This window comes from Musa acuminata, chromosome BXJ3-11 (assembly GCF_036884655.1).
Source record: "Musa acuminata AAA Group cultivar baxijiao chromosome BXJ3-11, Cavendish_Baxijiao_AAA, whole genome shotgun sequence".
Taxonomy (NCBI): Eukaryota; Viridiplantae; Streptophyta; class Magnoliopsida; order Zingiberales; family Musaceae; genus Musa; species Musa acuminata.
In genome coordinates, this window is record NC_088359.1 from 10,299,359 (window position 1) to 10,314,851 (window position 15,493).

At 42.6% G+C, this 15,493-nt stretch overlaps 1 protein-coding gene across 1 annotated transcript; it reads right to left on the reverse strand.

Moving 5' to 3' along the window:
• Nucleotides 1-11,189: 11,189 nt before the first annotated feature.
• On the reverse strand, nucleotides 11,190-15,266 carry LOC103971262 (ABC transporter G family member 25). The gene is made up of 4 exons (XM_009385249.3): nucleotides 14,846-15,266; nucleotides 13,927-14,755; nucleotides 12,363-12,503; nucleotides 11,190-12,210 (listed from the first exon to the last, which is right to left on the reverse strand). Exons 1-4 carry the CDS (start codon nucleotides 14,942-14,944, stop codon nucleotides 11,360-11,362), a joined length of 1,920 nt encoding a protein of 639 aa, XP_009383524.2. The 5' UTR covers nucleotides 14,945-15,266; the 3' UTR covers nucleotides 11,190-11,359.
• Between the last annotated feature and the right edge of the window lie 227 nt (nucleotides 15,267-15,493).

The window sequence follows — 15,493 nt, forward strand, 5'->3', positions numbered from 1 at the left end:
ATGTTGTATACCCGTCTATATGATAGATGCAACTGGTCTCATAGCTGCTTGTGTGGGGATATTAGGGATATAATACAGGTGCTCATTGGGGAATAAGTTCACTTATTGATCTGCTTACGGAATGCTAAATGATTGATGATGTCTTATTGTCAGACAGCGATTCCGTAGTCCCAGTGGCGTATCTGGTCCTTAGACTTGAGACATCAAGGATGTCTGGTATGAGTGCTCCACTCTTTGATACCAAACTTATAGGTTTGGATGTCCCAGATTTAGCACAACTGGTTATCGAGAGTGGTAGTCAACCTTATTAGTGCTATTGAGTATCGATAGAGCATCATCCACTTTCGGTGTCATGAGAGGAATGTTCCATGTGTTCTTGCTTAGATAACTCCCTGGCCAGGGTTATTCGGATTGAGAGAGAAAGAGTTTTCCAGGAGAATCCGATTACAACGAGACTCGAGTAGAAACTGTATGGGTCTAACAGCACAATGCCCGGTATATAGTCTTTGGGATATTAGATGGATGAGGGACTATAGGTATATGGTAACTGAGGATAGACAGGTCCAGTGGATTAGATTCTCCTGTATCGTTTGGGGACTGCGGCTTAGTGGCATAGTACGTCCGTAGTCGATGAGTCGAGTGAATTATTATGGAGATAATAATTCACTGAGTCAGAAGGAGTTCCGACAGGTATGACTCATGGCCAGCTCGATATTGGGCCTAGAGGGTCACACACATATGGTATGCATTGCGATGAGTAGAGGTTCGGATATGAGATATCCGTTAGAACCCCTATCTTATTGGATATCCAATAAGCCCCTGAATTATTGGATCATATGACTGAGATCTAATAAGAGCCCATGAGAGATTATTGGATAGAGATCCACTAATCTAAGAGGCTTGGGTAGTTGGATGGAGATCTTTGGTTGCCTTCTATTCTCCTCCCCTTCTCCACCTCAGAGCTGGCCTGGAGTTTTGAGGAGCATCATCGTAGCCCTACTGTGTGGATCACCGCTAGAGATGAGGGCGCTTGACCTCATTCACCCTCTCTTAGAGATCTATAGGGATTCAAGGATATACGATCTCCCTAGGTAACACAATCTATCTCACATGTGATTTTCTATTTCGCGGATTTTGCGCGCCAATCTTTGCATGGCGACGAACATATCTAGGGAAATTAGGGGTTTTGTTTTATGTTCTTCCGTTGCACGTGTGATGTCGCCCCCAAGATTTCCAAACAAGTGGATCTCTATCCAATAATCTCTCATTGGCTCTCGTCCATAAGATCTAATAATTCAGGGGCTTATTGGATATACAATAAGATAGGGCTTCGGTGGATATCTCATATCCGAACCTCTACTCATCGTCACTCCTACCATATGTGTATGATCCTCTAGGCCTAATATCGAGCTGACTATAAGTCATATATGTCAGAACTCTTTTGGGCTCAGTGAATTATTATCTCCATAATAATTCACTCGATTCATCGACTGCGGATGTACTAGGCCACTTTGTCATAGTCTACCGACGATATAGGAGAATCTAATCGTTTGAACCTATCTGTCATCAGTTACCATGTATCTATAGTCTCTCATCCATCTAATACCCTAGAGACTATATATAGGACATGGTACTATCAGGCCCATACACTTTCTACTCGAGTCTTGCTTTAATCAGATTCTTCTAAAGAACTCTTTCACTCTCAATCTTCCGGAGTTTAAACAAACTCCCCCTATCAATATGCCACAGAACCTTGAATTCAAACTGAATTCAAGTCATTGCAATATTCATCATAAATACTTGCAACACATCATCATGAACTTATGCATAAACTTATGCATAACATCATACTTCTCCCCCTTTGTCATCAATAAAAAGAAATCCATCTATTCTTGTGTTTGGAATATAAGTTTAACTCATTTCATGAAAAACATAATATCAAGTTTTATCATTATGCAGTTTTGAAGCTAGAAAATTTAGCAAGTGTTACATTATGCTTAGAACATTCAAGCTATTAAGTTTTAGATATGCAAGTTTTACAGCATACAAAATAGCACTTTTGGTAATGTTCAAGATAGCAAGTTCTACATCATGCAAGCTAGCAATATTACAACATTTTAGAACATACAAGCTAGCAATTTAGAGATGTTCAAGAAAGCAACTCTTGCTTCTTGAAATATGCAAGTTTTACAATATATAAGCTAGCAAATTCAAAGATATGCAAGTTGGCATATTTGCTTTTCTTGAGATAGGCACGATAGCACATTTTTGCATTTTCTTGAGATTTCAAGCTAGCAATTCTCGGTGATGTTCAAGATAGTAATTTCTTCTCTTTTGAGAAGTGTAATTTTTGCTTTCTTCTTGAATTGTGAAAGCTAGCTATCTTCCCCTTTGTCATTGTCAAAAAGAAGAGAAGACCTTTATGTCAATTTCTAAATCATGACAAAGGTGAGTAATCATTCTTATTTTAAAATTCCATAATTGAGATAAACCTTGAATTCAAATTAAAGCAATTTTAATCATGATTCACATCATATGCTATACATCACATACATCATAATAAAAAGCATAAGTATTGCATACATCATTTTAGCAACAAATCATAGCATTTCATCACATGGCAAGATATCAGCAAGTAAAATTACGATACAAGTTCTTGATATCTTAACATGATTCAAACATTTCAAGTGTTTAGCAATCATAACATTTTATCTATTTCTCATTCAAATATGGCACTCATAGTATCAATTCATATATTTCTCCCCCTTTGTCATCAACAAAAAGGAGAACGATATAAATAAATTTTAAACGTAAGTGCGGCAATGATTCATGCCATAACTAGATTTATGTCATTTTTCAACAATGAGTGATAGGATATCAATTATACAAACATCTTAAGGAAAACATGACATGGAGATAGCTTTCATTACTTCTTCCTCTTTATTTGTTATTATCTTTTTGCATGAAGGAGGAAAGTCACTTGTAAGCATACTCGAATGAAGTTAAAATTGATAAGATATTAAAGCACACTTCATTTTTACAAGGATCAAGATATGTGTGTGAATCAAATCCTTGCACGTAAAATTATTTCTCTAAAGATATAAGAAGGAATTATCAAATCCATTTCTCGAAAGATATTTTTCACATGATAAGTCTATGAGAGATGCATTTGCTAGTTGATTCCATATGTCAAAAATCAATGATATGAATCAAACTCGATATGACATATGTTTATTAAGTCCGGAAGAGAATAATGTATCAAGAAAATCCGATTATTAGGATCAAGAAGATCCGAAAATAAAATTTAACACTTTCATGCATTCGGATAAGGTTTTGCTATAGATTTTCAAATCCAATCATGAAGATAAAATATGCTTATTATCATAAAAATTTTTGTATCCAAAACACATAATTTCCAACATGTAATTAAGGCATGTAATTGTGTAAAATCATCATGGCAATTAAGTGATTTGATCATTAAATCAAGAAAGTCCGAAAAATAATCTTAACAAGTTCATGCATTCGGACACATTTTTGTCATAGTTTTTTAATGAAGATAAAACATGTTCATCAACATGGAAATTTTTTGTATTCAAAACATATAATTTCCAACATGTTATTAAGGCATGCAATAGTATAAAATTCTCATCATAGTAATTATATCCTACCATGATCTAAATTTCTCCCTATTTTTATCATTGTAAAAAAGAAAGAAGAAGGGAAGAGCAAAATAGTATAAAATATTTTAATCATTTCAAGGCATACGAGCCATAAATACAATCACATCATGTCATGAAAGATAAAATCACTTGAATACCAAAAGACATGATTCATTTTGACACATCTCCTCTTTAAATAAAAAGTGAAAGGAATTCTTAGGAGATCATGATATAGATAAAATTCATTCAATCTTGTATAAGAACAAGATATTAACTTAAGCATATAAAATTTCTCAATTCATTATGAATCATAAAAAAATTGTGGTTCCAAAAAATCATGATTTATTTAGGAAAATTTTCTCTTTAGTACACTACAAGAAGAAATATAGCAATGATACCAATCATGATTCATTTGGATAGTAGATGGCCAAAAGAAACATTGAGGATAAAATATCTCGATTTTTATAGAGTAAATCTCAAATTTTAAATTTTAAAAAATCAAGATAAAGCCCATTCAAATTCAAATCATCAAATCAAAATCATTTTTAAGAGATTCATAAAAAGATGATAAAATAGATTCATCAAAGTCAACAAAATAGAGAACAAGAATTTTCAAGAAAAATACTTTTCTCTATTTAGTTGTTTCATATAAGCATGTCTTTATCCTTTTTGTGCCAAAAAGAATATATATCATCAATCGTTTAGGATCGAAGAATAAATTCCGTCATAAAAACCATCAAGATCAATAAACCACAAAAATCATCATGCATAACTTTAAAATCTCATGCATAAAATAAAATCATCAATCATGGTATTTAAAACATTTAATATTTTCATTACATCATTATGCATTACTTCAAATCAAACATAATTTTATTTAATCAAAATCGAGAAATAACAATGATACACATTATTACTTCTTAACCACATATAGCATGATTTCACAAGGCATTTTTAATCATTTTATTTATCATAAACATATAATTTTCATAATTATTTTCAAAATTACTAGAATGATAAGCATGATTCCTAATTTTTGCATTTTCATTATAAAACATGTAATTTTTAAGAAAATTAATTCTAAACTAAAAAAGGAAAATGCATCATGAAAAATATCAAGTAATTTCAAAATAAATTAAGGGGGTTTCAATTACCTCATCGTTGAATGTCCTTAAGGCATAGTTTGCCACCTTGCCTTTCTTGATTTTCTCCTCATCTTCGGAGGAGCTCGATTCATCCCAAGTTATATTCTTTTTCTTGTGTTCAAAGCAAGTAGTTCTATTCTTTTTATTCTTAAATTTTTGTTTCTTTAATTTTTTAAATTTCTTAGTGAGTAGTTCTTGTTCACCATCACTTGAGCTTATGCTCGAGTGGTCTTCAAATGTTCTATGTCCCAAATCCTTCCTATTCTTTGGAAGGTGATTTTGTTCATCATGTTCATCATGTGCATTGTGCATCATTTCATATGTCATTAATGAACCGATAAGTTTTTCAAGCGAAAAAATATTTAAATTTCTTGTTTCTTATATTGTCGTTACTTTTGATTCCCAAGCTTTAGAAAATGATCATAAAACTTTACTAACAAGTTTAAAATTCGAGAAACATTTGCCAAGAGCTTTTAAACCATTGATGATATCCGTAAAACGGGTGTACATGTCAACAATGGTTTCACTCGGCTTCATTCGAAAAAACTCGAAATCATGCATTAAAAAGTTGATTTTCGAATATTTAACTCTAGAAGTGCCTTCATGTGTGATTTCAAGAGTGTGTCATATGTCGAAAGTCGTTTCGCACAAAGAAACCCGATTGAATTTATTTTTATCTAAGGCGCAAAATAAGGCATTCATAGCCTTTGCATTTAGAGAAAATGTCTTCTTCTCCAAATCATTCCAATGGTTCATTGGAAGAGAAGATATTTCAAATCCATTTTCGACTATATACCATAAATCAAGATTCAATGAAAGTAAGAAAACTCTCATTCAAGTTTTCCAATAAGTGTAGTCCGTCTCATTGAAGAAGGGAGGACGAATGAGAGAGTGACTCTCTTGGTTGCCGAAAAGAGCCATTTCTCTTGGGTGTTAATCCAAGTGAGAAACAACGAGGCTATGATACCAATTGTTAGGATCAAGAGCACTAGGGGGGGGGGGAGGTTAATTAGTGCAGCGGAAAACTTTCGACGATTAAAACTGCGTTCGTATGTTGAAATCTGATTCCAATGTAAAAGTCGTTTCATGCAGATAATAACTTTGAAAGCTTACAGAAATGTATTTGAAGTAAAGTAAGGAAGGTAGTTTGCAGTTAAGATAAATAGCACAAAGAAAATGCAAACCAGATTTTAGAAAGTAAGGAAGGTGAAAGCTACATCCACTTTTGGCTTCCTCCTCCGACGAGGTCACCAGTGTCTACTAGAGGCCTTCCTTCCATAGGCGAAGGCTAATCACCCTTTTACAGTTTCAGTCCTTTTGACGGGCTTAGGAGACAACCCTTATAGAATTTTCTCTCCTCTCTTGAAAGATCAAAACTTGGAAGAAAAGAGAGAGGAAAACTTCTAGCCTTTACAACACTTTTGAGCTCTAAAATCACATAGTAAGATTGGATTTTTGGTGCCCTTTCATACAGGAAAGGGTGGGGTATATATAAGCCCCAAATTGGTTTAAATTTGGAGCTCAAAAATATCATTTCCCGGATTTTCGGGGTCCTGGCGATACTACCTCCTGACTGGGGTGGTACAACCACCTAGCAGCTCGGAGACTGAGCCTTTGGGCGGTGCCACCGCCTGTCAGGGGTGGTTGCACCACCCAGTCTCGTTCGGAGACTGAGCCCAGGCGGTGCCACCGCTTGACTAGGGCGGTTCCACCGCCCAATCTCGCTTGGAGACTAAGCCCAAGCGGTGCCACCGCCTGACCTGGGCGGTTGCACCACCCAGCTTTCCTGGGAGACCATCTCCTGAGCGGTGCCACCGGTGACCCTGGCAGTGCCACCGTTTGGCAAGAATTCTGGTCCGAATGGGTTGATCCATTCGACCCAATTTGGGTCTGTCAAGGGCCCAATTGCCTCCAGATTAAGTTAATGGGATCACCTCCCATTCCTAACTGAATCTATATGCTAACTACAATATTTCTTAAGACATTTACTGCAACTTGCTCCGGTGCGTCAATCGCTTCTTCCAGCGAGCTTCCGGTGAACTTCCGGCGAACATCCGACGAACCTTCGGCGATGCTCCAACGGACTTCCGGTAAACTCCTGGACTTGCGACGATCCACTTGGCGAGTTCCGATGAGGTTCTTTGGCAAGCTCCTGGACTTCTCGGATTTATTCCCGCAGAACCTCCGACGACCGTCCGAACTTCCGTCGAACTCTCGAACTCCCAATGTGATCATAGTCTTGACTCTGGCGTAACTCCTACTGCATGTCTTACTTCCATCATAGTTAATCCTGCACATGTAAAATAAAACTTCGATCGAGACAATTAATCCTAAGCAATTAACCAAGTTGTCTGGCATGTCATTGGTCCCTCGACGCTTCGTCCGATTATTCGACGCATCGTTCTCTTTTGCGGCCTATTACCCAATCGGCAAGTTGACTTCGCAACTCTGATATCCTTGGCACAATACCCGCTCTTCTTGGCCCGATGCCCGAGTCCACGGCCCGAAGCCTTCTATCGATACGTTGACCGATCCACCGGCCCGACGTCCAATCTTCTGACATGTTCCTCTAGCACAATATGATTTTTCCTACTTTAATTGTCTCATCCTAATCGAAGCATCCTATGTCACTCAAAACGTAGATTAAAACATAAACACATATCAAGTGGTTTCATCATCAAAATACGAGATTCAACAAACAGTGTACTGACGGTGCCATCGCCCAGTCCGGCAATGTACTAGCGGTGCCACCACCGGAACTCTTGGGTTCTGGGCGGTGCCACCGCCCAGTCCAACGGTGCCACCACTTGGACTATTCCAGCTCATTGGTTGGGCTCCAAACTTGGCCCAAACCAGTCCAAACTTGGGCCCAATTGGCCCCTAACCGGGTTATAAGATTAACCCTTAATCCTAACCCTAATTATATACAAACTATAAAATTAAGACATAGTCCTAAGCAAAATTTTAAGTGGCAACATCGAGTTTCCTTCCGGCAAGCTTTCCAATGAACTTCCGGCGGACTTCCGATACACCCTCGGATTTCTTCCAGCGGACTCCCAACAGGCTCCCGGTCTTGTGGTGAGTTCAACGATTCTTTGGCAAGTATCCGAACCTTCTCGGTGATCTCCATGAACCTCCGACGAACTTTCCGGCGGACTTTCAAAAACTTCAACAAGTCCCCGATTCTTTCTCGGTTGGTTCCGACAGTACTTCCGACGATTCTTCGGACTTTCGGTGGACCCTCAAACAGCCATCGAACTTGACTCCGATAAACTTGCTTTATGTCTTCAAGCTATTGTAGTTAAACATACGCACTTAACTTAATAATATGAGTTAGATCAATTAACCCATCAATTGATTTCATCATCAAAATCCGAGATTCAACAGTAGGAGCATCAATTACTAGAGTAGTGACACCTCGATGATGCACCTCAATGTGCTTTGATGTGGGCTATAGTGTGTCAGAGGATGAGGTGGCTATAGTAGGTGTTGACGTTGGCGAATGAGGGGGTGGTCACTATGTGCGACGAGGATCGCAACAATTGCTATAGTGAATTGAGGTACCTTTTTCTTCGCCCCTCTAAGAGGTCTTAGATCCTCAGATCCAAGATCTTTATCGAAGGAGGCGTTTGGGCGAGCATATCTCAATGGGCTAAAGGTGCGGCCTGGAGGAACAGTTCTACTAGCGAAAGAAGTTGAAGGAAGTTTGTTTCTGGAGCAATTGAGTCTCGATCGGCTCCTAGAGCACTGCCACAATCAGGCTTGCTTGGTGTGGATGGCTATCTCTGGAGAGCAGTAGAGCAGTGAGGATGAGCAAAGAGCGGCCTACAACTAGAGGATCATAGCCGTCAGAGGAAGAGAAGTAGTAATAGATCTCAACCAAGATTTGTTGGTGAAGAGCACTTCACCGGTGAGGATTGGGGTCAACCTCCTAGTGTATATCAAGTGATGGTGGTCAGCAAGGAAGAAGGGGAATTAGTGCTGGTGAACACTAGAGGCATCACAGTTGGGAGGATCGTAGTAGAAGAGATATTGTGTTACTGATATAGGGCACTTTAGGGCTGTAGTGAGCGAACGCTAGAGTAGAGCGACAAATGGAGAAGACAGTAGTTGTTCGTCTAGAAGCAAAGCTTGTTATGATCAAGAGTGGCACTAAGAGTGGGGGGGGGGCGTGTGTGTGTGGGTGGGTGGGGGGGTGAATTAGTGCAGCGGAAAAATCATTGGTTTTAGATATTTTTCATTCGTTGAAGGCAATCTCGGAAAATGACTTAAAGGCGTGTTTGCTCGTAGAGTGGTGAAAGCCACGTAAGGAGAAAGTGAAGTAATTGCAAAGTAAGTAAATGATGATGATAGAAATGCAAACCAGAATTTAGAGTGGTTCGGTAATTGTGACCTACATCCACTTCGAATTCCTCCTCTGTCGAGGTCACCAGCATCCACTAATATACTTTCTTCAATAAGTGAAGACTAACCACCTTTTACAGCTCTTTCTCCTTTTACCGGGTTTAGGAGATAACCCTTACAAGTCTCACTCCTCTTTCTTGGATGGTTACAAAGCTAAGAGAGGGAGGGGAGGACTCTTTCTCACTTTTACAATACTTTAATACCCCATAAATTCAAGATTATATTAATACATTCATGCCCTTTCATGCAAAAAATGGTGGGGTATTTATAGGCCCCAATGGCTTTAGAATTGGAGTCAAAATATATCACATCCCCGAATTTCAAGGTATTAACGGTACCACTACCATTATTGGGCGGTACTACTGCCTGTAGTCTGACACTGAGCAGTACCACCACCCAATCTGGGCAATACGATCACTTAACAGAGCTCGGAGATCAAGCTCTAGCGGTACCATCACCTGACAGGGTGGTACCACCGCTAGTAGGTAATAACTGCCGGCGGTACTACCGCCCAGTCTAAGCGGTACCACCGCCCAGAACACCTGGGAGACCGAGTCCCAAGCGATGCCACCACCGGCCATGGTTTCAGGTGCTGAATGGGCTGTTCAATCCGACCCAATTTAGCCTTGTTAAGGGCCCAGATGGCCCTTGACTGAGTTAGTGGGATTATCTCCTTATCCTAACTCAACTAATATTCTAACTATGATTAAGGCAAGCAATTAGTCTGGTATGTCGATTTTTCTTTCGACGAGTCTTCTTCCGGTGAACTCTCGGCGATCTTCCGACGAACTCTTAGCGATCTTCCAACGAGCTCTCGGCGATCTTCCAACGAGCTTCCGACGAACTCTCGACGATCTTCATATGAACTCTTAGCGAGCTCCTGACACACTTCTAGTATATCATCTGAATTTTCGACTCCGGTCCATCATTTGCTTTATGTCTTATTGCTATCGTAGTTAATCCTGCACATTTATCTCAACACATAGATTAGGTCAAACAATTTATCAATTGATTTTATCATCAAAATCCGAGATTCAACAAAGTTGTGATTTGATCGATAATCACCGAATGTGGCAGCACTTGCGCTTCCTTTACGAGCGTGTCTTCAGGGAAGAGAGAAGAAAGAGGGATGCTACACTAAAGGGAATGTCGCCTTGCACATGAACGTAGGTCATCAATCGTTAGTCGTTAGTCGCCTTGCACTTACTTGGGAGGACGAGACCTTCAACAGGAGATGTGGCACTTGTCTTTAGAGCAGCAGAGGCAGCAACAAGAGCATATTCTCGAGCGATGCAAGCTTCCATAGTCTCAGTGCCGGTGCAGCAAGAGGAGGTGCTCCTCATGCGTGGCTAGCAATCTACAAGGTGTGCCAGGATGTCAGGCTTGAGGATGTTTGGAACGGCAGAATTTGGTCCTCTTGATGAGAAGTATACAACAGAAGGCGTCGGTGAGCAGCTGAACTGGTGCTGGGTGGTGGGCTTGAAAAGTGCGGGCATTGGCTTCACGCCTGCCACCGTTCTCCTCAAAGGCTGCATGGATGTGACCAATAAGGGCATCATGAGAGAGCTCCTTTGCTGGAGGAAGAGTCTCGAGGGAGGAAGAGGTGGCAGTAGAAGTTGCCCCGTCCAGGCGATCGAGACTGATGATTCATCGGTGGAGAGGAAGGTATAGCAGCAGACAATGTGGATGCGAAAGATCTCGATGATCCACTCCTCGTCGACCTCGCAAGTGTGATGTTGTCATGCTATTGGTGATACTGATGCTGATTGAAGGTGAGTTAGCTATCGCTGAGCAACAAGGAAGGGAGGAAAAATCTTGCTTTAATGCAAGCGCTCTGATACAATGTTTATTTATAGGATTTTCCTCAACTAATCAATGAGATTTCCTTGTACAATTGAAAAAATCTTATCCGTTATAAGTTATTATATATATATATATATATATATAACCGAGAAACTTAAAATTTCAAATTAAATTAATGTCGTACAAACAAATTTTCTCTTATTTATAGGTGAACATTTTTCTTCTTTTTGTTCATCCATACGACTTGGAAGAGGAAACTATATTCTCTGCTTCCCAACAGTATACAAAGCACCCACCAAGCAATTGAAATGATCTGCTTGTTCGTGGCCTAAGCGTTCCCCGGCCAGATCATGCTTTGATGCGCCTGAGAGCAACGTACGCCAATATCCTGTATCCTACGAACATGGCGATGAGCGCTCCGACGCTCACCAGTGTGCTTACTTCTCCCGCCATCTCACCTTCTGCCTCCCTCCTACTCCTCTGATGCGACGACCCCAGAAAGTACTCCATTTCCTCGCCTCTGTACTGAATCCTAACGAGAAGCCTGTAGCAGTAGAAGGTACACGACACGTACTTCAGCCACGCCAAGAAGCTCGGAATGTTTTGAACGTAGAATCCTCCCGTGAGCAGGAATGCCAGCATGGTGATTGTCACTACGGTGGAAGCCTGCTTGGCGTCCATGATTGCAGCACCGACAACCAGCCCAAGGCCTTGTGCCACGAGGACGTACCCGAGCAGCACCGCAAGCGTGATCAGGAATGCTGCAGGCTCAGCTCTCAGCCCTGCCATCCAATACAGGATCAGCGTGAACACGGTGGGGAGGATGAGCTCCATCGGCAGGTCACCGGCCATTCTCGCCATGAAGTAGGAGGACAAGCTGTACATGCCCGAGGACTTCTCCTTGACGAAGATTGCTCTTTCCTGCGGGAATGTGAATACGGCATTGAACGATGCGAAGACACCCCAGAAGATGGCGACGAAGAAGAGGAGTCCGAGCCGGTCTTGGACGTCATGGATGCTGGAATGCCACCACATGGACCCTGAGAGGACTGCTGCTGCCATGACTTGGAACACCCTGAGGGAATTGAAGGATTCATGGCGCCTCTCCTTGAGGCTTCTCTGGAGGAGGATGGAGAACTGGCTGAACCAGCTGATGCTGCTGTGGTCTCTCTTCTCCCTCTCAAAAGATGCTTCTTTACCTGCTTCATCAACAGCCAAATGCTGCCGTGCATCAGAATCACTTCTTTCAGAAGTAGGTAAAGTGAGATCGATGAAACTGCAAATTATTCCTCTCATTGTTGCACTACTTGAATCAGATATCAAGCAGCGTTTGGCTTTCTCGGATGCTTACCAGTCTGGGCAGCATCTCTGGCCACGGCAGCACTCAGTCCTGCCTTCACTTGTGGTGCCAACAATCTGTTGTAGGAGGAGATGAGAGATTGCTTGACGGTGGACTTCTCTGCATCACCCTGGTAGTCTATCTGAGTGACCCCTGCATTAAGGACACCAGTTAATAATGAGGCTTGGACACAATCTCTGCTACCCATTTATGGTAGCAAAATGCATCAAGCATCAATAACTTCATTGTCAGCTGAGTCTAATTATATCAATCAATTCAATTTAAACTGGTGAAAGTCGAGAGTCGTAAAGTCCTTATCGAAAGGAGCACATACGGGAATCAAATGCCATCACCAGGAGAGGGCAGCAACAATAAAGTAGAACTGGTTGGCCCAGGTTATTTCCTGAGGAGCACCAGATAGTGCCCGTGGATGGTCCATTTAGCCTTCCGGGATGCATCAGACAAGTTGATGATCAGTGGTTCCAAAGTCACTTATTTTGCTCCTACTACATGCCAAGGAACAAATAATGCAGCAGATGAATTGACCTTCTTGACTTGCGCTACTTATCAAGCCAAATCCAAGCGTAATATCTGCTACAAAAGCATGAACGTATGCAATAAAGTTGTGTCTATTGAGATTCTGGATCACGGAAGCACGAATACCAGTGTCTGTGGCACGACTTTTCCGCATTGTAAGTGATCGAGGTTTCAGTAACGAAAACGATCTCCGTCTATAAGAGTACGATTGCGTACATCCAACTCTCGTGTATCGGATTTGAAGGAGGAATTCATTTTGAACTCAATCTTCTTTGGATAAAAGGAGAAATAACAGATGGGAATCTAAAAGCATGGATTGAAATAGAAACAAGGGTCAAAAAAAAGCAGAGGGAGGGACCAAAGTTGGGTCGAAAGAAGGCAGAAAAAGACGAGAGGATAAAAGAAAGTGAACTCTCCAAGACCATCTTCCTCCCAATACCGGACACGTGTTGAACTTGTGAGATCGACATCTCATGAAGCATGGCCATCCAACGAAAGCAGCCTGGCACGCGATGATTCCAGCTCATTGGATAAGAAAACGCGTCACACTTTCCCTTCTCGTTTAGAGGCAGAAAGAAGACTGGGACCGAAAATAAGAGCAGAGAAAGTGGCACAGGGTGTCCAAAGGCGATGCGATGCAGTTAAGGAGAACTGCAGCACAAGAGCATAGGATTTGTTTACTGTTTGATCCTGAACAACATCATCAGTGCATCCCAATATGTGAGCCATTGACAGTGCATTTTGCCATGTTTAAGATGAGGTAGCTTCCAAAAATAAATGGGTGGGATGGGCTACAGCAGCAACTTCTAAAGCAAGTCTATCACCCCCATAGAAATGTCACTGTTCTCGACACGATACTTGTATCTTCATGAACTGTAGATGCCAAGAACAGAACATGTTGTGGGTTTTGTATGTAATAAATAATTCATCTCTTGTTCTTGATTTAGACCACTGAAGTCACAGATTTTGAAGTAGTTCTTGATTTGTGTGATGCATGCTTGCAGAAACGAAAGAGAATTATAGGAGACTGTGTACTGACCATTGGCCAAGTCGAGCATGAAGTCAGCCGGGTTGACATGAAACCTTGGAGCAAAGCCGACGGAGCCGAAGTAGTCCATGGTGTCCTTGGCCTTGCCGAAGTACAAGCAGCTTCCCCCCGAGAGCAGCAGCACCGAGTCGAACATCTGGTACACCCGGCTCGCCGGCTGGTGCACCGACGTAACCACCGTCCTCCCCTTCCTGGCAAGCCCGCTCAGCGTCGCCACCAGCCAGCTCGCCGCCGTCGAGTCCAGCCCCGACGTCGGCTCGTCCAGCACCAGCAGGCTCGGGTTCAGCAGCATCTCGTGACCGATGCTGACCCGCTTCCGCTCCCCGCCGGAGATCCCACGGACGAAGGGGCTGCCTACCGGGGTGTCAGCGCACTTGCACAACCCCAGCTCCGACATCACCGCCTCCGCCGCGGCCACCTTCTCCTCCTTCGCCACCGTTCTCGGCAGCCGGAGCATGGCGCAGAAGACCAAGGTCTCCCTCACGGTTAAATGCGGGTAAAGCACGTCATCCTGCGTTACGAAGCCGGTCCGTCGTAGGACCGGCTTCGTGAGCCGGCGGCCGTTGGCCAGCACCGCGCCGGAGTGCTTCCCTTGCAGCCGGCCAGCGAGGATGCTCAACAGAGTGGATTTCCCGCTGCCGGAGGGGCCTAGGACCACGAGCATCTCCCCGGGCGACACCATGCCGCTTACGCCATTGAGGATGACTTTCTCTTCGGGGACGGCCGAGGAACCGCTCGCCGAGTTAAGCATGCGTTTAACTCCTTTACCACTTGACGTCAACGTCGGATCGAGCTTGACGCGATACGAAACATCCATGAACTACAAACAGATTCATCAGAGGTCAGATACCATAACGATCGGCATGACTACAAGTAAAGAAGACTCTATAACGTTGGAAATACGTAGTACTTGAAGAGTGAGCGGGAAGCAAGCGTCCACGGAGATGAATGAGTTCATCCTTCGGTCCCCACCACCACTAGCAGCACTTTGTTCATGATCGGAAGGCATTTTTTCTGGTGGTGTTTGTCACCGTTGATGAAGCGAAGGAGAACAAGTGCGGCAGAGGAGAGCAGAGCGCAAATGGAGGAGATAGAGAGATGATGGTCGGGGGAGACGAGGTGGTCGTTAAGTAGGAAGTGAAGGAGGGTGGAGGCTCACGTCAAAGCGAAACGGGCACAGCCGCGGGGGTACGTGGCGAGCTGCGGAGGAACCAGGAGGTCCACCTGCCGTCATCAACAAGAGAAAGAAAAGTTCGGGAAAGGGCGAAAGATGCGATTGCAAGACCTGAAGGTGTCGTTCCCAAACCCTCCTCTTTCTCGCCCGCTTTTACGGCACCCTGTTTTGACTCCACTCCTCTCTCTCTCTCTCTCTCTCCTCTTCTCTCAGCTTCTGTATAGGAGCAATGGTGAATGCATTTGGAGACATACACACGAGGCTTGTTTTAGCTAAGTGGTTTCCAACAGCGACGCAGAAAGAAGAGGATGGCTGTTCTTTGTCAGGTTTCCTTGGGATACATTAGTTTCAGGTGGGCTGCGGTGAGACTGGTTGCGCAGGTCC